Source organism: Crocodylus siamensis, chromosome 10 (assembly GCF_052110815.1).
Source record: "Crocodylus siamensis isolate JL-2025a chromosome 10, ASM5211081v1, whole genome shotgun sequence".
NCBI classification, from domain to species: Eukaryota; Metazoa; Chordata; order Crocodylia; family Crocodylidae; genus Crocodylus; species Crocodylus siamensis.
The window spans coordinates 72,362,344-72,385,367 of record NC_143404.1 but is presented as its reverse complement, the minus strand read 5'-3'; the positions used below and the strand labels follow the sequence as shown (position 1 = coordinate 72,385,367).

General features: G+C 46.2%; 2 protein-coding genes and 1 pseudogene across 8 annotated transcripts in view; 1 reads left to right on the top strand and 2 right to left on the bottom strand.

Annotated features, from left to right (window-relative positions):
• The first annotated feature begins 777 nt into the window (after nucleotides 1-777).
• Nucleotides 778-1,000, top strand: LOC149856893 (U2 spliceosomal RNA; annotated as a pseudogene).
• Nucleotides 1,001-3,699: 2,699 nt separating this feature from the next.
• Nucleotides 3,700-14,178, bottom strand: MAPRE1 (microtubule associated protein RP/EB family member 1). 2 transcript variants are annotated; one of them, XM_090065048.1, is made up of 8 exons: nucleotides 14,038-14,178; nucleotides 13,609-13,731; nucleotides 10,597-10,742; nucleotides 9,189-9,393; nucleotides 8,788-8,865; nucleotides 8,451-8,569; nucleotides 7,455-7,607; nucleotides 3,700-6,997 (listed from the first exon to the last, which is right to left on the bottom strand). In XM_090065048.1, exons 2-8 carry the CDS (start codon nucleotides 13,727-13,729, stop codon nucleotides 6,941-6,943), a joined length of 879 nt encoding a protein of 292 aa, XP_089921174.1. In that variant the 5' UTR covers nucleotides 13,730-13,731; nucleotides 14,038-14,178; the 3' UTR covers nucleotides 3,700-6,940. The 2 variants fall into 2 exon arrangements, with proteins under 2 accessions (XP_089921174.1, XP_089921173.1); XM_090065047.1 differs by lacking the exon at nucleotides 8,788-8,865.
• Nucleotides 14,179-17,869: 3,691 nt separating this feature from the next.
• DNMT3B (DNA methyltransferase 3 beta) overlaps nucleotides 17,870-23,024 on the bottom strand; it is a 37,558-nt gene continuing 32,403 nt past the window's right edge. For all 6 annotated transcript variants that reach the window (XM_090020877.1, XM_090020880.1, XM_090020876.1 and 3 more), the window contains 2 exons: nucleotides 21,760-21,930; nucleotides 17,870-21,566 (listed from right to left, as the gene is read on the bottom strand). In XM_090020877.1, coding sequence (XP_089877003.1) covers nucleotides 21,789-21,930 — 142 coding nt within the window. In that variant the 3' untranslated portion in view covers nucleotides 17,870-21,566; nucleotides 21,760-21,788. The remainder of the gene's footprint in view (nucleotides 21,567-21,759; nucleotides 21,931-23,024) is intronic.

The following is a 23,024-nucleotide window of genomic DNA, read 5'->3' as shown; positions in this document are numbered from 1 at the left end:
CATTTAGAGGTCCACACAGGCGGGGGTTCAGCTGATGTAGCCAGCTCCTTGCCAAGCTCTGCAGAAGTCCAAGAGCAAGAAACATGCCAAGGGCATCCTCTAAAGCCAGAGGCATGGCAGCACTGTCTGGTCCCAGCTGCTTGGCCACAGGCAGCTGGATGCAACCGGCACAGCCCTCAGGGGCCTTATGCTCCATGCTGGGGCCTGAACTTCTCCCTAGTTGGGCACTATTTTGGCAAAATGAACACAAAACACCCAGATTGCCCACACCTGAGCATCCCTGGCATGGAGCTCAGTCCCAGCGAGGGAGACGCTTGGACCTAATACATGCTTCAAACCAGGAAGCACTGTAATAAGCTGCGATTGTTACAGCATGGCTGGTTTCCCTTAAGAGTTCATAACAGTTAACACTTTCAAATTTAAAAATGTGACTAGCTGTCTTGAAATCATCTAAAGCTGAAATATCCCGAGCAGGTCTGGATGCAATGACTAGAGGATGTGTGACAGACCGTATGAGAGAGAAGCTGAGGGACACCTCTCAGTCATTAAAACCGTCAGCACATTAAGCTTGGAGGAAAAGGACAAGGGATATATAATGATAGTGCAAATGAAGCAGAATCACTGCCACACTGCTGGGCTGCAGATGTCCTTTCCACATCACACCGTGCCCATCCACACTGCGCTCGTTCTTTCTTACCTGTTGCCTCACTAGACCTGGCTTCAGAGTTTTTTCACCTTCAGATTCGTCTCCCCTGCAATGTTAAACATAATGCAAATATATCTATCTGTCCACAGGTCAGTGCAGTCCATCTAAATAAGCAGGGGAAGCAGCGTGACCACGTAGGCGAGCTCCCCAGGGTAATTGTCTCTGATATGTCCTCCATAGGAGGTCTATATTGAGCAGATTCTTTTTGGTATTGGGTGGTGGAACCGGAGCGTGCTCCATCCACTCCATGCATTGACCTGGTATTACAGTGCTTCCAGGACCGGTGCAAAAAAAACAGAAAAAAAAAAAAAATCTATCTGTCCACAGGTCTATAGTGCTGTTACTCTTGTGACTGCTGTGTATGCAGACACCCATGCTACTTTGAAGCACAGGACAGACCCGCACAATGAAGAGACGCCAGAGGTAAGAAACAGATTGACAGACTTGCTTTCAACTCTGGGGATGGTTATTCACTATTCCTATTAGTGCAAACTGAACTGATGGAGGCATGGGTTTGTAGTACTTGAAGGAAGTAGCCTTCTCTATACTGTTTGAGGTATTTGTGATGCCAGCCGTTCTTATTGCACAACTGTAACACCTTGGCAACAAAGAGAGGCTTCTGTCTTGATCAGCACTAAACACCTTGGGCCTTTTGAAGTCAATCATTAAAGAACAAATATTCAGGTACACCTAACTACTGAAATCAGTAAGAGCAATGGGAGCTGGATACCCAAACCCTTCTGCCCCAGGGAGGCAAAAAAAAAGTCTCTATTCTCATTTTATATATGGGGAAAATAAGAATTTCTAAGCACGTTACACTGATTAACTCTCTGAGTATCCAGCAAGGAACTGGAAAATTAAAAAGAAGGGTTAGGAAACGATGGTTTAAGAGGGAGCCCAAGAGAGAGGAGAGAGATGCTAGCTATTAGAAAACAAGTTGCTCCCAGGGTGCCCCAGACCTCAGTACTCACCAGGCCAGAGAGGGAAAGGTGCCAATATTGTGAGACCTTGAAGACAACGGTCTGCTCAAGATCCTGTGGACAGCCATGATGCTCCTGGCTCCTGCTGTGCATCTACTGAGGACTTTTAGTGCAAGGCCATATGCCAGCTCAACTATGATGTCATTGTGAGAACTGTGACATCATCCAGAGAGCTTCCAGGTGGAGTCCTTTCCTCTCTGCTGGAAGGAGTTCTCTGTATCACAGATCCACAGGGCAACCCACCCCTTTCTTTCCCCTCGAAGAACTGGAAGTAGGCAGTGCCTTTTCAGTATCTCCAGAGCATCCACCCCACCCCAAAAATAAGCCGGCAAGAGGCTCTGCACCAGACCCCGAGAGAAAAATCTGCTCCTGCTACCTAAAAGGGGAACATCAGGAAAACTGTTCCCAAGGATTTCTGACTCCAGAGTCTCTCCCACTCGACTCTTTTCAGAGCATGCCAGGACAGCACATTCTCTGCAATGGATCAGCACTCAGCTCCCTCTGGACTTTGTCTTTCACCACTTACTCAGCTCTCTTCTTGCTAAGAAGGGCTTACTGAGCAGTCAGCTTGCTGCTCATGATATAAAGTATCAAACAGAACTAAAATAGTATTATCAAGATATATTCTTGAAAAAGTAAACCGCACAATATTTGAAGCCAGCAGAACAACTAGTCTTCCACCTTCCATTAGTGTAACAGTAGCTCCAGGGAGATTTCGGAAGACTTGGACACAACCAATTCATGAAATGACTTTGCAAGAGGACAGCAGTTTTCTGTCTTGCTGAAGTTCTTTGCAGACTTTGGGGGGGGAACTAAAATATCAGTTCCTGTTTTCTACGTTTCCTAACAAGTCAACCACAAACTCTTAAAAGAATTGCTGCGTGAAAGTTAGCCAGGTTTGGCGAGTGGCTAGCAGAGAAAAATAACTGGATTTGTACCATAATTTTGCTTCTTTGCAATGTAGTCACCCTACACCTTTATCAAGCTTTAACTGAAGACACTAGAAAGGCACAGGGCTGTGCCATCCATAACCCATCTGCAGACCAGTTTGGGAACTACGGCACTGTACCATGCAACTTGCAAGAAAAACAAACCACACACAAGAAAGGGAAATCAAATCATTACTGAATTTCTACCTGGCAATTCCAAAGTTAAAGTACCATTAGGTTGCATGTGCTGCTGCACAAATTATATATCATAAAGTTCCTGTTTTGGTCTATGACTTCAGACTTGATGCTAGCTGCCTTCTACAAAGGACAAGAGCAGCTTGCAATGTGACACAGCTGTTCTGGAGAGTCAGGCATTGTCTAAAAGTGAGGGGTTAGATGGGAAAGCATTCCTATCCAAATACAGAATTGGGTTTTTATAAATGACTCGGTAAACTACTGTCATCTTCTGTCCCTTATCACAAGATTATAAGCTGCACAGTATCCATCTGTTTAGGTAACCCATTCTAGAATAGGTGTATTGCAGCCTCACACAGGCTGTATCAGAATATATCAGTACTCCCACATTATGCTTTCACTGCTGTCTAAAAAGAGTATAAAAGCCTCTTCACCCTTGACATGGCTTATCTCCTACCCACTTGGCCAAGGTCTATGCTCAGCTGTACAAGTGGGGATCTGTTCTGTACTAATTCTCATTAAACTTTCAAAAACTATTCAATGCATCATTCAGTTTTCCTGTAACCTAGATTCTTAAGATTTATATAGCCCTGTCGTCAGAGCACTGTACAAACATTACCCAGATAATCCCAAGATTAGGAGGCAGAGTCCTATTTTAGCACAACAGCATCAGTGACCTGCTAAACAGAGCTATCACACTCAGCTCATGAGGCTACGGTCTTGAAGAGGATATCCAGTAGCATTTAATTCAGCTAATTCTATTTATTGTTGCTGCGTGCTTATCTAAAACAGAGATAGTAGCATATTTTTGTCAGTGCAAATAACAAACAGACAAACAAACAATTGAATAAATAATGATCACATTAAATATTAACAGGGTATGAAAGGGTGATGTAAATTCTTAGCCTTTATTTGTAGGCTTTTAACAGTTACAGTAAAAATTGTCATTGCAAGCCAGGAATTCTGAAAAGATTGAACAATAAAGTTAAAAAATATCTGCAAGCCCACCTGTAAGTAAGACACGTGTTGGGTACAGAAAAGACAAACAGGAGCTTTTGGCTGTTCCATTGTTTGCTTTTCAGGTATTTGATAAAACTAAAGAGCTACGAAAGGTTGGATGTCTTCTGAAAGAATCCCAGCAGGAGAGCATTCAATATCTAAACAGCCAGTACTGTACCAGCTCAGAATAGCTACAAGAATTTCATGGGTTTGAGCTGAATTTATTCTGGAAATTTGCTTTCCAACAAGGAAATTAGGAAAACAAAACAAAACAAAAAAAGGAAAGCCACCATGTCGAGACATCTGTGATATATAAATGTGTTGTGAATAAATTATCTGTATTAAGAGTTTGCTAATTTTACTAACATCTTTCTTGGTATTAGGGAACTAACAATTTTAGCAGCATTTGACCTGCAGCCCTGCAAGTTTCCATTTACTTGTGTTGCCTCATTGGCCATTGCTACACATCTGACCATATTACGCAGCCACAGGACACGAGCACAACTTCTATTTCCACCTCATTCTCTCTTTTGGCATGTTTCTGGCAGCAGAGACCAAACTGATCTAGTGCAACTCTACTGTTGGCAGGGCTACCTGGATGCTTTATAGTTCACTGCCAAACATACTCTTGTGGGACACATCTGAAGCAACCATAATTCAGTGTGAAACTTTATTCTCACAGATGCTGAAAGGCCCAATCTCACCTCCCAAGTCAGGTTCCACCAGTCACGTTGTTACCTCCATCTTTTGCTTTGAGTATGCAGGGAGAACGAGTGTTTAGCATATAGATATCAAAAAGCTGAAAGAGCGCACGCTTTGGACACTACAGCAAATAAGCAATGGGAGAGAAGATTTTATGTGCAAAGCCCCGTCCCTCCTATGCACCTTCACACTGCAGTACTTTATGTTGCCACCACTGCCTATTGCTTAGGAAACTGGATCCATGGACCGTTCCAGTCCCCTCCAGCATAAACAGAGGCAAGTCTCGAGGACCTGTCATAACTCCTAGGAACCACATTAGCATTTCCTGAAGAAGCTGGTCATTCATTGTACCTTTGACAAACCTAACGTTCAGGCTTGCCTATGAAGCTTACTGAAAACTTAACAAGGTGACCAAGTTACAAGAGATTCAGCCATTTTAAAAGAGACACTGGTAGCATTCATATGTTCAGCATCTTAGGACTTTTAAGGCTAGCTGCCAACGTTTTCTTTTCTAGCAATACAATGCTTTAGAGGGCTTTGCCATAAGTCACGTACAGAAAGACCCAGTAGCACGCTTACACCCAAGGAAAGAGAAAGCACAGTCTACCATTTCTTCCACTTGTTGTAAACAAATGCTAAAGACGTTTCCCCCAACAGAAGTCTCAAATTCAGTATTACTGCTGCTTATGTTAGCAAGGAACGTGGTTACAATTGGAGGAGGAAAAGGGACGTTTTGAGTTGTGTAAATTTCAGACCAAAACTATCAAGATCTTTAGTTTAACCTAATTGTATCCCAGAATATTAGACTACAGCAGATATGACACTCTTGAAATACAGAACTTTATTTAGAAACTGCTTAAAGTAGAAAAAACCCTGTCAAGAAAAATCCGGCTGAAGTATGGTTTCTTGGCAAAATGGAATTTTAGGGCAACAAAAGTCTAAAAGGCCACAAGAAAAATAGTACCACTGCAATTTAACAATGGCTGGTTACTTGCATTTTTTTGGCATTCACTGAATTTGGGTTTTCTTCTGAATTTCACAACAATTCATGCACTAAACCACAATTACCATAAATGCTCGCCTTCTACACACACGTTTTAGGACAAGCTACCACCAGAAACAAATACAAGCACAGGACCAATCAATCTCAGTAGCGGGGGAATTAGTCTTGCAGAAACCTGGCAAACACAACAGGAATGAGGGGCACAAGAGCAAAAGGGACAGTTCAAGAAAATGTTTTAAATATTAATATTTAAGTTAGTCACGGTACTGTATTTTCTGCAACACCATCAGCTCCAACAGCCATCACCTTTCCCCAGAAGACTCTTGTACTGGCAAGCATCACTATTCAAGTACACCAAGGGCAGAGGAAGACTGCCCAACAGGTACAAAAAGTGCATCAGCCTCAATGCACTCACTTCTATTATAATGAAACCTGACCGGTCAAGTTCCATTACATTCACTAGTTTCACCAGTAATCTTTGTGGGGCAGGGAAGGAAAACCAGAGTAAAACAGACTAGAAAGGACACCACAAAAACAGGAGACAAGACAAGGAGAAACAAGAACCTCGGAGGACAGCGACTCAAAGATTCTTTTTCGGCAATAAGCCTGGATGCATGTTACTTTCCAGAAAATACAGTACATAAATTTGGCAAAGTTGTTAGCCACAATGCCACAGAGAAGGATTTAACACTCAAGATAACTTGCATGTGTGGTCTCAGCTGTTCATACTCCTTCTAATCTTGCCACAGGCAACATTAAGACCTATTTCACTGAGAACTAATCACTCGGTGAGCAGCTTTACTGAGCAGGGATGGAGTTGTTTTACTAGCCCCTTTTGGGTACTTGCTGACACAGAAATCTATCACAAGGGAGGCTATCACCATGCAAGGCCTCCCAGACAGCAGTGTAAGGGGTCAGACATTTTTTCACCCCAGTATGAAGCACATAAAATCTCCTGTCACATTACTTTAATTTGGCATACGGAAGCATATTTTAAATACTCTTAAGGCATTTTTATTAAAAGTTCTCTGCCACAATTTCACATTAAATCAATCTTTCTGCAAGTCAATCTAATTTCTCTATTACACATTCCACCTCCATCAGATACAGAAAAGTCTTTCCACAACCCAGTGTTTACCAGCGAACAACTCTGCAACAAGCTCCAAATATTCAGCCTCTCGTTCCCTAAATATACCAGTTAGATGTTAATACTGCTCTGCTACAAAGTGAGAAAGAGCTCCTAACTCAAACCCATCGGAAAAGAGTGAAACTTCTGCAAAGTGCACTTTAAGAAGAGGTACTTTTTTGCTTATGAAAAGAAACCAGTGAGTCCTCTAAGAATAAAGTGGAGTATTTTACAGTTAAGCACATGATTTGGGGCAAAGAATTCTGGTGTTGCTGCTCCGCTGGTACAGTAGGTGGACTGTTAATACTCTTCTTGTTCTTCCTGTGGTGCTCCTTCGTCGGGAATCACAAAGCCTTCCTAAAGAGAGAGAGAAAGAGTGCATTAATGAAAAGCAGATGACAAACCTGATTCCTGTGCTACAACCTTCCTTGCAATTTTACCTAGAATACTGTCAAGGAGAAACCCATTCAGCTGAAAATTAGAGAGGCCAGTTAGGTTGCTGGAGGAGAGAAGTATTATTTTCTCCAAATCTTGTATGTGTTCATCATAGTAATTCACTAAGCACTGAAGTAGTTTAGGGTGCAAACTGAATTTGCTGCTGCACTATCCACTCAAGGCAATATCTGCTCTTCAACACGAAAAGAACAGCTCCTCTCCACATGTAGAGAAAAGCAAGTGCTGACTGTGGATTAAGTGGGGCTGGTAGAAGACTAAGTTATAGGGCCTTTCATTCTCCGGTTCCCAGGTAACTTGGGTACATGAGGTAGGAGAATTTGTTTTTCCCTCCAGCTCTGTACTAGCCAGAAATGCTTACGTCTGTGGCATAAAGAATTTCCACAATCCTCTGCAACACTGGATCATTCTCCCCTTCGTTCTCCTGGCAGATCAGTTCAATGTTTCTCAATTTGCCAAAATAGAAGTCCCGCTCCTTCTCCAGGTCTTCAACAGTGAGCTTCAATACATTAATCTGCCCTCAGAAAAAAGAAAAATGTCACTACTCAAGCACTAGTTTCTCCAGTAGCAATAAGTCCCAAGAGTCCTTACTTAGAAAGCAAAGTTTTCCCTGTTACCAAAAAAAGCACCGTGTCACAAACAGGTAAGGCATAACCAAGATCCTGATTATTCTATTGCCAAGATGACAGGTATAGTTCAGAAGCTGAATAGTCTATTCCCACTACAGACAGCCGATCCCCTGCAAAGGTCCTCCCTCTTGCAATGTTTAAGGGCTTGTTATATCACATAAGATAAAGCTCAACTGTCATCAGTCTTCATGGCTAACGTCTATTTTTTTAGGTTATGCAGCACAACATACCACACACACTCCTGCGAGGAAGTGACAGCTGTTCATAGCTTGACAGGAATGCTGCTTAGACATCTGCTATGCAACTGTAGAATACCAAGTCAAATCCTACATATGATATCAGTACGCAATAGATCTGTGCTTGTGTATTATCACATTGCTCCTGCCCTGGGGGTCTTTAAAAGGAGGCTGGATGAACACCTTGCCAGGGCTGTTTGACCCCAGCACTCTTTCCTGCCATGGCAGCAGGGTGGACTTGATGATCTGCTCAGGTCCCTTCTGACCCTACCAACTATGAGACTATAAGAGGCGTTTCAGTCCTTTTTCAGGAAAGAAAAAGGTGTATACATTAAACAGATCCTGAAGTACATGCTTTTAGCAGAGCATACTAAATCAAGTTGCTCTGCTATATTTCCAAGCCCCACTCATGTCCTGCCTACAATAAAGAGTCATACATTTTCACTTCAAGCACATATGGCTAGCCTGACGTTCTACCAGCTTAAGACTCACCTGTTGAATCAATTCTGCGGACTCATCTTCTCCTATTCCTCCTGGAGGTTTTTTAACCATAGCAGTGGTAGTTTTAGAAGCTGCTGTGGGCCTCTGTGTAACTATGGGTCTCTGTGGAGCTAGAGAGTTAAAAGGTTGCATTAATTCTCTTAAACACATTCATTCTGGGAACAAAGCCCCTCTGGACAGCATAGCTGTATCCTTCAAGACACCAAGAAGAGTTATTTTCAGCCATGCTAAGACAGAACAGTGAAAAGTTTGAAGATCTGTGTCATATAGTAAAAACAGCCCCAGATTCACCATGTGAAGTGTCCCTTCTCCCTGAAAAGATTAGTACCAATCATTGCCATTTTCTTTACGGAAGAAGAGTCTGTTTTTGCAGCCTTCATCTCTGTTGCTCCCAAGAAACTGTTATCTACAAGAGGTAAAGGAAGTCCTAATGGTTACATGCTATCTGACCTGAAGGTGACTGCCATGCCTAGCCTGCAGATAAAGTATCACCCCCATCTCAGTCATGGAATCTCTTCCATTTCTCCATGAAATAAGAGGATGGGTACAAAATGAGATCTCTCACACATATCATAGTATGAGCTGATGTTTTGAAACTGGACTCTTTGAAATAAAGGAAAGCTGTGAACTACTACAATTTGATAAGATGAATTCAAACAGTTAAGTCAATGCTTGTTCTCCAAGCTCTTATTGGAAATCCTTTAAAAAGACCTTTAGATTTTGCTTTACCTGCACCGCTAGAACCAAGTGCTTTCTTGGGCTTGTTCATAACTGGAGTGACAAGGCTGGGTGCTACTGTCTCTTGGCCTTGTCGGGCAGCAACGGGATCATAGTCCTTTCCGTCGTAGTTTGCGTCAAAAAATTTTTTGAACCACTGAACAAATTCAAAATTGTCCTGAAATTTTCCTTTCACTAGTCTGTCCACAGGAATTATCTAAGGAGAGAAAGTACAATTTGTTACTCGTAAGTAAGAGGCTCTTTAATCTCAGTATGGGCTCTACCAAGAGACATGGCACAGTAGATGATCTAATGCAATTTAGTTCAAATCCACAGAGAGTTCATCTTGTATACAGTGAACTCTGAGTACCAGAGATTTTTCCACTCTTTGGAACAGAGCTTGCTCTACTTAGAACAGCAGCAAGTTCAGACGTAAAGGTCTGATGATCATAATTATCATCAGGTAAGTTCCAACACGAAACCTGCTTTTCTATTCCTGAGCTCTCAGCCTTTTTATGAGTCTGTCCATCTCTTCCCCACATACTCTGGGTCTCATTTGTTGGCCAACATCAGACTCCCAAACATCCACATCTATTTAAATATACTAGAAAGTTCATAAAGCTTTGACCATGATGTGTATCACCCTCTTCCCAATGACCTCATAAATGGAAATTACCAAGGGAACAGTTGGAACTCTAAAAGCCTTTTTGCCTCCAGCCCACCAGTCCGAGGTTGGACCAAAACCAGACACAAACAGTGGCTATCTGGTGATCTGAGATGTGGCCATCTAGTTCTTATGCAAGACACTTGTCTAAGTTAGTTGCTCTTCACACTAAATAGCAGCTGTAATACAGGGATGACTAAATGGATGTAGAGAGTGGGTTATTCATTCATTCTTTAAAAAAAAGGTTTCCTTCAAAAATAAAAGGTGAGGAACACAGAAAAGTTAATACAGAAAATCTTGAACCAACTCTGTTTTTTGTTGTCATTTACATGGATAATCTGCACTTGATCTGATCTGGCACTTTCACAGGTCTATGCTGCAGCACTGTAGCCTGAGAGCTGCCTGAAGAGGTAGGACTTGGGACCTTGGAACCAGGCCAACTGCCTCTGGCCACCAAAAGCACCTTGTACAAAAATAAGAAGTAGTGTAAGCACAGCATCTCAGATGAGTCTTAGCGCTAATCTATAAACAGGCATATGGATTTCAGGCAAAGGAAATCATCCTATTAACAACAGCCAGATATCCAGCACTAATAGATGTTACCATCTTGAGGAAGGTGAAAGGATAGGTACTGTCACTAGTGACTGGCAACCTTCCCCCAGAGTAAAACAGATAGCAAGCAGTGCTCCAAGGTTTACATGGAAGACAGTATAAATGGTCTAAAATTTAAGCGCAAAGAGAACTGGGGCTGCTTACTTTGTCAACACCCATTCGTTTAAAACCTGCTTGTAGAATCTTGAAGTTTTGAATGTACTCATGTTCCAACTTTGCTTGGAATTTCACTTTCTTGAGTGCTACAGAGCCAGGGAAGAGCATGTCCATAAACTGACAGTAGGCAGCACCTGCCAAAAAACCCAACAAAACAAGAGTGTCCATAGCTCATCTTATTCAAAAGCAGACAGAAGCAGAAAACTAGACTGAATATTACTGGCAGCCAATTAATTGAAAATGCTAAAAAAAAAAAGACAGTCTGAACCTTCTCTCATATGATTTAAGCATTTATAACCAAGAATAACACTGTCTCCATAACTGGGCAGGCATACAAACTCAACACGTAGCCAAAATGTGTGCTGTCACACTCACAAGGTCAGTAATGCTGCATGTGTGTAAAAGATAACACGCTGTATTCAGGTAGACAACAAGGTCTCAGTAGAAAAGACCAAGATTGAAAAAATTAGGGATTCTTTGTTTGTTCGTTCTGATTTCTGGCACAAATAAGATCTGCGTACACTTTAACGGGTCCCTGACTAAGAGGTGTCTGAAAGATAAGTTATATAAAATATAACTAACTGGGCCCTTTAAAAAAAAGCCATAATCAAATTAACAAATAACTCAAGCTTCATCCCACTCACTGCAAAGCCCACATTCTCTTCAATTCAATACCTACTGCAACTAGAGCTTGGGAAAAATTCCAGTCAACCAAAAGATGAGGAATCTTTTTTTTTTCCTTAAAAAAGTTCTAGTCCTTTTGGTTGACTGCAGCATTACTATGCATTTTGCAGAACATCTGTAATGTCAGCTAGCTTCCATGGGGCAGTGGCGATTGCTTGCCAACATGCATTTTAGCAGCTTTACTTTCTTCTAACACACCAAAGGAGACCCAGTCCACACTTTGCAACAGCAACGGGAGCTGGAACAAGAAGCGGCCTAAACTACTGCATCAACCAGGTAAGCAAGCTTTTGCAAAAAACGCCAAAGATCCATTTAACAGCCAAGAATACAGCACTGCAGGTTTTCCCCTTTGCACTTGCAGTCTTAACACACAATCGATTCACGTTACACAGAACTGCTAAAAAGCTCTTCATTCTCCCCTCCCCAGCAAGATGCTCTTCCTGCTTAGAGCACCCCTTTCACACTTCCTCCCATCACTAGCATGATGCTTCTCTCTTCCCTTCTTGCCTTCATAACAGTGTGAGAGAAGGAAAGTCTCCACAATACAGGCCTCCAGAATCTTTGCTGCTCCTGTTTAGTGAAACACTCCAATGCCTGCCTCTACTGCTCATAACTTTCCCTAGGAAATTGCTATAACCGATGGTGAAAACCAATCACACTGCTGTGAAACTTTCAACCTTGTACCTTTCACCTAGTGGTGGCACTTACAGAAGTCTGTCTACAAACACTGCGCAACTTGCAGTGGGCTAGACCAGGGGTTTCCAACCCCTGGGCCACAGCCCACTACTGGGCCGCAAAGGTTTGGCTACTGGACTGGAAGTCCAGAAATGGCTGACATATTGTGGGCCAGCAGCCTGCCCGCAGTATGCCTGTCACTGCTCATCTGCAGCCACTTCTGGTCCACAGTTTGCCAGTTCACAGACACTTCCAGTCTATGGTTTGCCAGTTTGCAGCATAAAAAGGTTGGGAACCCCTGGACTAAACTAAGCCTTCCTTTGGCCAATGAATCCAAATGCTATAGAAGCTACCAACACTGGTTCCCTCAATCGTCAGGGCAAGATTCTCACGGGGTCAAAAATCTATTAATCCTGAAGGAAAATTACCAGCAGCCTAGATAAGCCTAAGGATCCTTGTTCCTATTTTGAGTCTACAGTTTTGGAAACAGATTAATTATCTCAGCAATTCCAGTCCTAGGATTCTAAACTCCTGGTTCCCTTCACCTCTACTGACAGGTCTCCAGCATCTCATCTGGGAGACCCAGGACCCACTAGTGGTGCCCCAAGACTCCTCCTGAATTGTCTGCCTCCATGCACTAAGCTACAAACTGTGCTGACAGCTCCCAGATTCACTTCCATTTCTCCCTAATTTTATTCAGTCTGGAATTTCTAGGTCTCCCATCCTCTTGGATGTCCTACCATGCTCCAGCTCACCCCAGTCCCCTCTTCTTCACCATCTAGCTGCAATCTTAGCATCCCGATCACTACTCTTTGGCAGAAACCCACAATTTTTGCTTAACCTTCATTTCTTCTTCTCCACATCCTCTCTCAGGCCCTATTACACTAAATCTTTATCACCCCCAGGAGCCATCCTTTCCTTTCAGTATCAAAAACAACAACCCCTATCATGCAACTTCACTATACACTTAGGTACTTGCCTTTTCTCCACCACTGTGTCTATCCAAGACTCATCCATGCCGACCCCCTCATCTCCAGCCACGTGACCCCAAATCGCTTTGCCGGCCTTTCTAACGTGCATTTGACCTCACCAGACTCTTTTCTTCTACTGACCCACTTCAATCCTTAAACTCCCCACAGACGTCACTTTTCTCATTTCTTTCATAATCACAGCTTCTTGCACTCTGGTCCATATGCTTGGATCACCTTGGTTTCCTCCTTGCTGTGATTATGAAAGAAACAAGGAGGACACTACAGTGACCCAGGTATAAGGATCAGTGTGCAAGAAGTTTCTTTAATAGTCACAGCTTCTTGTACAATGATCCTTGTGTCTACAAGGCCTGTGTCCTGTCCATAAAAGCCGCTTCAACTCCTTTGGATAAAACACGTCCCAGAGAAGACCCCTCACCTCCCTGCACCGCTCTCCTCTTCCTGACACTGCAGCAAAGCGGAGGAAGAAACCACCCTTCACACTGAGCTCGACACGTTTTACACGGTGACGCTCAGCAACTTGCCGGCCGCGCCGTCCCGCAATCCGATGGACGACCCTTGCCAGCGCTCGGACCGTAGCCCCGGTGCAGCCCTCGGGGCACGGGCCACACAGTGCCAGCACCGGGCTCCTCCCCTGGCTGCACTGCCTTACCCGAGCACAGCTGCTCGATCTTGGTGAGAGTGAGCTGTAGCGACTCGTTGATCCAGGCCAGCATGTCATGCCGGCTCAGGTTGTCGCTGGTCACCGAGGTGGAGTACACGTTGACCGCCATGTCTGCAAGGCAAGGCCCCACTGGGTCAGGGGGCCACAGCGCCACCAAAAGCCCCCCACCAACCCTCCGCAGGAACCCCACCCCCAGCGCCCAGGGGCGTCGCCGGACCCACGTGCTGCTCCCGCGCGACCCGGAAGCGGAAGCCCCGCCCTCGCGCCGCTAAGGGAGGGGGAGGGGCGAGGGCTGAGGGGCCAGAGCGAAGCTGAAGGAGGGGAGGAGAGGGAAGGGTCGGGAGAGCCCCCTCAGGCCGGCCGCGCCCCCCCCCCGCGGGGCCCCACCGCCCCCCGCCCCCGCGGCCCGGCCGGTACCTGCCCCCGCTGCGGCCCCGGCTCCTCCGCGTTCAAACCGGCCCCGCCCGCTACCCGGGACGCGACGTCACGCGCCACCGACGTGCTCGCGTCATCGCCCGCACGCGGCGTCACTTTCCGGCGGGAGGGGGGAGGAGGGAAGGGGCGGGGCTAGGGGAATCATGTGAGACTCGTAGGGGCCGCTGATTGGTGCGTTGGGGTTCCCGCGCAGGCCCCGCCCCCGCGCGGGTCGTTCACGCCTGGACACGTGCGCGGGAACAGGTTTGCAGCACTGGGGGCTGGGCGGTGCGCGTGGACAGGGGTGTGCGCAAACGGGAGGGTGCATGGGCATGCACAACACAGAGCTGGGCAATGTGTAGGCGCACACACGTGTGACAGTGCATAGATGGACACGCACCTGCGCACATACACAAATGCAACAGTGCACGGACGCGCATAACACGGCTGGGGCAGCGCATGGACACGTGACAGTACCTAGACACACACACGTGCACACAAACACAGCTGGGTAGTGCGTGGATGTGCACATGCGTAGACACAGACAGCTGGGGCAGTACATGGGCACACAAGTGGTACACTGCATACAGTGCATGGGTACACGTGCACACACATGCAGACGTGACAGTGCATGGACCCAGTTGGGGCAGTGCAAGGATATGTGCGACAGTGCACGTAGAGACACATGGGCACTTGCATGTACACAACACAGACGTGACGGGGCATGGACACATCGCTGGGGCAGTACATGAACACGTGCAACAGTGCATGGATAGACACACATGGGCACGTGCATGCAGAGACAGCTGGGTAGTGCTTGGACACGGACGCACACAGGTGGAGAAATGCATGAGCATACACATCTGCAACAGTGCATGGATGCACGGACAAACACACGCACACTTGGGTGCACACACACAGAGCCAGGCAGTGCATGGACACACGCACACCCGTGTGCACGTACACACCAAGCCCTGCTGCCCTGGGCTAATCTCTGCAGCCAGCCATGCTCCAGGCCCTCAGAAGCCCCTTCTGGGGCCAGTCCCAGGGCTGCTGGCCTTGCCCATCCCCAGGACCTGGGATGTGGAGCAGCCCCACATCCCTTGCCGCCTGACTTCTCTAGCAGTCTGGGCTGTTTTGTCTCTTCATACTGGGACTACTTGACTGTGTCATTCTGCAGCCAATCCACCTAGGCACTTACAGCGGTTCCTCCCCAGCCCCGCGCTGCTTGTGGCTTTGTGTAAGAGAAACCCGGGAGCTGCGGGCTGGAGTCGCCCCTGCTCCGCTGCCCTCATCATCAGAACCAAGGATTCCCCGGGGTGACCTCTTTTACTTGGACCAACTATGGAGTTGGGCTATATTTACATGAGCTTCCCAATGTAAGATGTTCATCCTCAGGTGTTTGAACGTAGGAAGCCAAGCGCAGCAGGTGAAGCATGGCGTAGGGGAAAGGCTGAGACACTCTCAGCTGTAGCAGACAGTTAGCAAAAGAAAAGTGGTGACTGACTGGGAGATCAAGGCCTATGAAAGGTGGGGAATAGGGGGCTCAGTCTCACCTTTCTTGTGTGGAAAGCAGTCAGGAGTTGGGTAAATTGTAGTGGGCCATAAATGCAATAGGAGACCTTGGATCTTAGTGTCCAACCAGCTTGTTCCCAAAAGCCAATGAAAGGTGTTAAGTAGATTTCCCTTGAGCAGGAGTATAGAGAGGTCAGAGATGGAGCAGAGATTGTGTAAGAAATGTGCTATTTGTGTGTGTGTGCATGCATCTCCATCCTTTCAGGTTGTAGCTGCGTTAGACTACAGACAAGGTTCTCTGAATAAAGGTGATCTCGTATTAGACCAACCTTTATATTATATCTCCATCCTTTACATTTTTGTTTCTGTGAGAGCCCATTCTCTTGTGCTGTTGCCGTTTAGTTTCCCCCACAGTGGCCATGCTTCACTTACTGCACTTGGCTTCCTATATTCAGACGTGAGGACGAAAATCTTACATTGGAAAGTTTGTCTAAAGATATCCCTACTACACAGTTGGTCCAATAAAATGTATCGCCCTAAGACACCCTTGCCCGTCACAGGATTTCTGGACCATTGCAGCTACATCACACTTAACACGACTGTCACACGGAAGATATCAAAATCTGCCTGTGTGATGCTCAGCTGTGCCCACCGGATACACCAGGCTGCCATTTGGAGCGGAGGATGCGGTGCCCTTTGCACGCATAGTGTCTGGTGGTGGAGAGCTGGGTCCTGCGTCTGCCGCTGGGAGCTCAGACGCAGAAGACCTGCCCTCTACTGCTCCATGCTACCACGTACAAGGCGAACAGAAGGGCAGCAGCGGTGCCTAACCTAAAGACTGCATTTCCAAACGCATTATCGGGCAGATACTGCCCTTTTTCAGCATATTTGGCAGACCTGTGTTTGCTCCTGTGATCTCTAGCAGCGTAATATAGCAAGCGAGGAGCAGAATGTCAACGGGAGTGTTCCCTTAGCAGTACCTGAAAAATTCTTCCCCGGTCCTGGGAGCTAAGAGCCTCAGAGAGTTGACGAATCACATTAAATATAGTTCTTCTTGCAACAGCTGTCTCTAGGGGTTTCAGAGATCTAAACAATAGTTAAGAAAGGCAGTTCAAACTTGTACTATTAAGGCCTTAAGAAAATAAGAGAAAATATTGATTCAAAGGAAATGCTCCAGCAGGAAATTCCCTGTTCAAGAGCAAAGGCTATCAGACGATGACTAACCACATCAGAATGAGGGAAGTGCAGCAGCTGATCTCATGGACACTAGATTTGATCAGCTAGAGTTAGGAATAACAGGGATCCCTAGAGACAGTATTTTTGCCCACGATGCAACGGCTGATAAAGAGGGTGGCGCTGTGAATACTGGACTGAACGCAACGGGCCTGACCCTGCTCAGTTAAAACAATGGGAGTTCCACTCAGGGTGAACAACTTGATATTTGCTGACATTGTTTCTCCTGTTTTTAGCCTGAAGGACTCTGTTAAATATTTATAGAGAGGCAGAAGTCACTCCAGAGTTAAGTTGCCAGCAAGTCATTATACAGAGCAGCTATGATTGTAGTGCAGGGACTGGGGTGGCCTGCATGGACCAATGGGCAGGCTGGATGAAGTATGGCAGGGCTGCACACTGCTGGCTATCACTGCCGGGTGACATAACGGGTGTGTCTACACGTGCATTTATGCTGGCTTAAATTACTGCGCAGTAGGCGGGAATAGGTCGACATCTACACATGCAGGCAATAAAGTGCATTAGTGCCGTGTGTGGCTCAACTTTTAGAGAGAATGCTTCCAGACAAGATATTTAAATCAGCGAGACCATTTATGGGTGGGGCTAAGAATCAAACTCAAAAGTTTTTTTGGACAATAGATAACGTTTCAAGGCTCTAGCCCAGTCCAGACAGGCACTGAGCATCCCTAATCAACACCAAGTGAGCCTGGGTCAGCACCTACCAATTTGGAGAGTTCCCCTAGTGAAATCCACCCCTTTTGCATAGGGCCAGTGCAAGTTCTGGGCCCCCCCAGTGCATTTCTTAAGCCCCCGGCAAGATTTAAGTGTACCTACTTAGGCTACGTGCTGACCCGTGACTCCCATGTACATTAAATCGAGACTCTTCAGCCTAAAGCCATGAACAAGACAGGTCTGGGAAGTGTGGCCCTGACCATGTCAGCTGGGTGGACTGTGTGACTATACTGAGGATGCTTCTGTTTGCAAAAAGAGGATACTGAATGGCTAACTAATATTAAGCACATTTTCCACCATCAAAAAAATAAAAGTTCATCACCAAAACAAATCAGAAAAAAAAGACTGCCCACTCATATAGAAATACTGATTTTAATTAGATTGTGATAAATGTTAAAGGTAAACTTGAGACATTGATCCATTTTCTTTTTCACCAGAAAAAAAAAAAAAAGAAAAAAAAAAATCAGTAAACTGTTTAGAAAAGGCACCGTTTTGATGGTTCATACTTTGGTACTGGGCTCCTGCTACAGAAAACATGTGAAACAGTCAACAACAAAAATACAAACTCATCATTATTTAGGATTGTATAAAAACCTGCAGAAATGTGGACATTAAAAGTCCTTAGTCTAAAAACCAAAAAACACACAAACAAAAATAGCACCAGGGAGAGTATAAAAGACCTTTAAAAGTTTTAAAAGGCATTTCTGAAAAATATTTCTCTCCTTAAAAATGTTTTTATAAACGTGTAGTAAAAAGGCAGCTTTTACAGGGAAAAAAACAGTTGGAGGAACATTTCTATGACAATTGTTTTCCTGCAAGTTTAATGCCACATAATCTTGATTCTTTTTTCATCTTTGCTTGCTTTCCAAATCTTTTCTCCCAGGAAGAGTGAGTTATGGAATGAAAAGCTGAAACCAATTTGAAGTCGTGCATTAATCCAGCCTGAAAACAAGGGGCAAAGGCTAAAATCAGTGGGGGGTGCACCTGCTGATTGTGCGACTTCCGTGACTCATTTCGACCAATGCCCCAGGACTGCCGCGAGCTTCACATGGGCAGAGCCCTCCATCCTTGCAAAACGCACCAGGCTTCCCTGCGGGTTTGCACGGGCACCAAGGTCCTCCCACCTGAAGCTCACCACAGGTGCAGAAACTAAGGACTGATTTCATGTGACAGTACACAAGGGACGGGCTGAGAACTTAGTGTTTTGATCCAGATCCAGAATGCATTTCGGCTTCTCGTCGAAAAGCTGCACATGCAGACGCATGGAGTTGCTGCGGGTTTGCACACAGAGGCACCCAGGTAACCAGCCACGCGGTTACTCGAGTACCACATTCTGCATGCCAAAACCACCTGAAAATCCAGCCCCCATACGTCTTCAGAGATAACCATGTATCGATTGCGGGAGCTAGATTATTTCTTATCCCTGAGTGGTGTAGAAAGGATTGCACAGATGGGGGAGATGGCACGTGGGAGCTCTACTTGGCTTTTCTTCAGCATTTTGGCAATCGGTGCATCTCACTTGGGGATATGCTAACAGAAGGAGCTTCCAGGAGCAACAGGGGAGGAAGTGTCAGTACAGAAATGAGCTCCACTGCCAGAAAGTCCCAATTCTGACATGCTTCCTCATGTAGCCACTTCCCGCTGCTTTCAGATCAGGCAGGACGGCTGCACAGGCAGCTGAGGCTGGAAATAGAAAATAACCAGCACACAGACCAAGAACGGCTCTATGCAGGGAAACATGAGGTTTTCCATTTGCTGGGGAGGACGCCCTCTTCCAGCACCTGAGAACGAGATGCACAGAGGTCTCCAGTTGTCAGGGAGAGAGGTAGAAGGAGCAGGGAGGGAAGCTGTCATTTCCAGTGGGTCCAGCTCGTTGTGGAGGTTGCACTTGATGGTGCTGAGAGCAATGCAAAAGGCATTTGCCCTAACATGCCCTGCAAGATTGATTTTGGAGGCCTGGCAGTCACCTGACTTTGCATAAGAAGCTGTTGCTTAATTCGGAAAGCAAGAGTCTGGGGGAGAAATGGAAGCACCGCTAGGTCTCCAGTCCCACATCTGTCTGCTCAAGGCTTTTCTTTCATGCAGAGGGCTTTGCTAGGTCTGCTCTGACACTAGTAACACTAGAGCCAATCCAACTGGGCATTTACAAGTACATGCTTCACATTAAGCATGAGTCGAGGTACTTTGCTCAACTGAGGTCATTGGTTTGTTTGTTTTCTATGACTCAACTCGAGGTGCAGCAACACGCTGGAGTCCCAGGTCTCGGGAACCATCTGCCACGCCAGCCTGCAGAGGAAACCTGGCCTTGCTAGAAGGGAGTCTGTTGGATTAGCACACTTCCCAGGGACCCTGCTGATTGTGTGGATGCACAGCGTGGCAGTGAGAGCTATGTGCAGCGCTGGCATGCCTGGTCCACAACTTGATCGCTGACATCTTGGGTCCCAGGCTTTATCCGGATCGTTCCCAGAGAAGGCTGCTCAGTCATTTGGCATTTAGAGACAAACTTCTCCAAAGGAGTTTCATTGAGGCAGGAGTCACAGAAGGGGTCAGCTACAGCCATGCTGGCTTGGGCCACACCAGATCGGGAGCTCTTCCTTCCAGCTTACTGCACACGAAAGCCACACGAGGTTTTTCTGACTGCAAAATTTTCAACCTTTGTCAAGTCAGACCTAGAAAGAGGCTGCCCTTTTTGAATGTGGGGCCGACTGCAGTGCTGCACATATAGTCTGGAGGTGCCATCCCATCTCTGTGCACACAGCGGGCAAGCGTTCCCTTTTTGTCCAGTCCCAGGCTTGTGGGGGCTGGCAAAGACTGTGCTAAAAGGTGCCTTTTTGCTGCTTCACACGTGCACAAAGATGGCCAGCAAACCAGTCAAGAACCATGTCTGAATACAGTACAACAGACTCACCCAGGGAGCCTGAGCATTTACTCTCTGGCACATGGGAAGGTGAGGAAGAGGAGGAGGATTTCCCATTTACATAGGTCTACTCCTACCATACAGCAAAGACTCCACTGATGACAGTGGCAGAAGAACAGGCTGTATTCGAAGAGCGAAATCTTAGCCCAGGTGAAGGCAAGAGGAGCTGTATCATGGATTTCAGCAGGGCCACGGTTTCACCCTAGGGATTTCAGTGTTGGGTGAAGTCAGTGTGATTTTTGCTCCTCGTATTTCTGATGGAACAAAGGCTTGCTGCACCTTTCTGGATGCTGCGATGGTTTCTCTGCAAATGGGCTGGCTGGCCATCCAACGCTGTTCACATTAGCAACACGGGTCCCATTTATGAAACCGTACAGGAAATTGTGGGGAAAGACAAGGTGGGGCTGTTGTTTGCAAGACACATGCATACATCACTGAATATCAGCACTGCCCTCCCTAGTGTCGGCACGTCCCTTTGGGAAACGTGTGTTAAGAGAACACCAGAGCCGAAATCCTCAAATGTGATGTTTGACCTCTTGAGCCTCACTGCTGGATTCTGAATTGGAAAGTTAAAATCTGGTTTTAAAAAGGAAGTAGTGAGTCCTGGTAAACTACTGCCGGACGCACAAAAACAGCATTTCTTTAGCTCTAGCTAGAAAAGTAATTCTACCACCTCACAGTTCAGTTTTAGCTACATTCAGGTCTAAGAGTCTCCACATTCTCATGTAACGCCTTAAAGCAGCAACAAAAGTATAAAAACCATTAACATTTAACCAAAAGAAACCAAACCTGTAAAAAATATAAAACGATTTGGTCCTTGTATGCTGCTTGTTCGTTCAGTGTATATAACCGGGCAGGGTTCTTTACATCAGATGCTACGGTTTTGGTTTCTTAGCCATCGTTTTAGGAGAGGTTGAGTTTAAAAAAAAAAAAAAAGCATTGTGCTTCTACCTATTTCAAGTTTTCTTGCAGCACCTCAGACAGCTGCTTTCACACTCAGCACCTGAGTCGCTGCTTTCCAGCTGGACGTGACATTGGTATGTTTAATGCTCTTGGATGAGATGTCTCAGGCTCAGTCGTATGTACAGTCCTTTGAGCTCTGCTTTCTCTATGCTCTAAATAACACTTTCTTCTGTCCCTTAAAATTTAAAAAAAAAAAAGTTACCCTACCAGGTTCACTGGTTAAGGAGTTTCCCCAAGCTCTCCCTACAGCCCCGCTTCCTTCCCAGCATGGGGGGTCATTTTCTAGGAGGTCATGGAGCTGATGGGAAATACTGCCTGGTCTTGTCCTTCCCTCTCCCACAGAGCCAGTGGAGCTAGTGCACCCTTACCAGAAGAGAGACGAGGAGATCCCTGCTTGCTATTCACAGGCAAAATAATCCTTGAGTGGGGCGAACAGGTGCCGAATGACCGGGACACTCCATGACCTGCCAAGCAGCTTCTGGCGAGCTCCGCGCCCCATGTTGGACACGTCCGTGTAGTGGAGGGGGAAGCCAAAAATCCTGCAGGGGCGGGAGAAAAGCAGAGTCTTCATTCAGGAGGGAACCAGGACATCGGTGCATTTATAAGTCTACCCTATAATCACCGGGTTATTTCCCACAGGCCGACACCCTGGCCCCATGCATTGCTGGAATCACTGCTGATGCTTCTTGGGGCTGTCCTTGCTTTGTCTCACAAGGGGCACCTCGTCCACACACTGAGGCTCAGCTTCCCAGCGTGTGCACGTATTTCTTGCTCCCTTATCTGCACCTCTGCTGTAGGCATGCAAGCAAGCATCTCTGCACACTTCCTTTGTGGGTGCAAGCCACTCTCATTCAAAGAAACCACCACCCTTTAAAAACCTGCCCCCAAGCCACAGCCCTGCTCCCTATGAAGTTAGTGGGAGAGTCTGGGTATTTCTGTCATGTCTCCAAGAGCCAGCACTCCACATTGACACCAAGACCCCTCCCTGCTTCCCATAGTCACAAACAGGACTTTTCGACTGCAGATCTCCAAGCATTTCAGCAGCTAGGGAAACTGAGGCACCAAGAAGGACACAACATGCCCAAGATCACCCAGCTGGCCAGCAGAAGAGCCAGGAATACAATTCAGTCTTTACAAGGATGAACCTCCTGAGAAAATATCATGCCTACAAAACCTTAGCCAGTCGAATATCATGGTCATGGTACGGCAAATATGACAGATAGGGGCCACAAGCTGGACAACCAGGAGACGTGCGGCTCAAGACGGGATCTGCACTAGGAGAAGTGACCCCAGGCAGCTCCATTCAGCAGCACGATCAGCCACCGTTGCTGCCACGGGTATTTTTGCACTCCCCAAGGCTACTGTCTTGGTCGCTCTCAAAGTTACACCACTGCCCTGCATGCAATGAGGAGTCTGTTCCCTGCCATCCATCTCACGGGGGGACAGATGCAGGCCACAGCAGTCCTACATGCATGCGGACAGGAGCACACAGAACCCAGGGTGACTAGCTCTTGGTAACATATCGGCAGCAAAGCCATCTACAAATGCTCCTGGCATCTCCAGTTAAAAGGCAGCGATGATCATTGGTTTGAAATGGCCATGGTCCACCGCGACCAAACTCCACAGGCGTTTT

What these genes read in the sequence shown, in the direction of transcription:
- MAPRE1 (XM_090065048.1), bottom strand. Translation starts at nt 13,729, where the DNA reads ATGGCGGTCAACGTGTACTCCACCTCGGTGACCAGCGACAACCTGAGC. An exon ending in AACGAATGGGTGTTGACAAA is followed by an intron (nt 9,394 to 10,596) that starts GTAAGCAGCCCC and finishes TTCTCTCCTTAG; the next exon opens with ATAATTCCTGTGGACAGACT. An exon ending in AAATTCTTTATGCCACAGAC is followed by an intron (nt 6,998 to 7,454) that starts GTAAGCATTTCT and finishes CTCTCTCTTTAG; the next exon opens with GAAGGCTTTGTGATTCCCGA.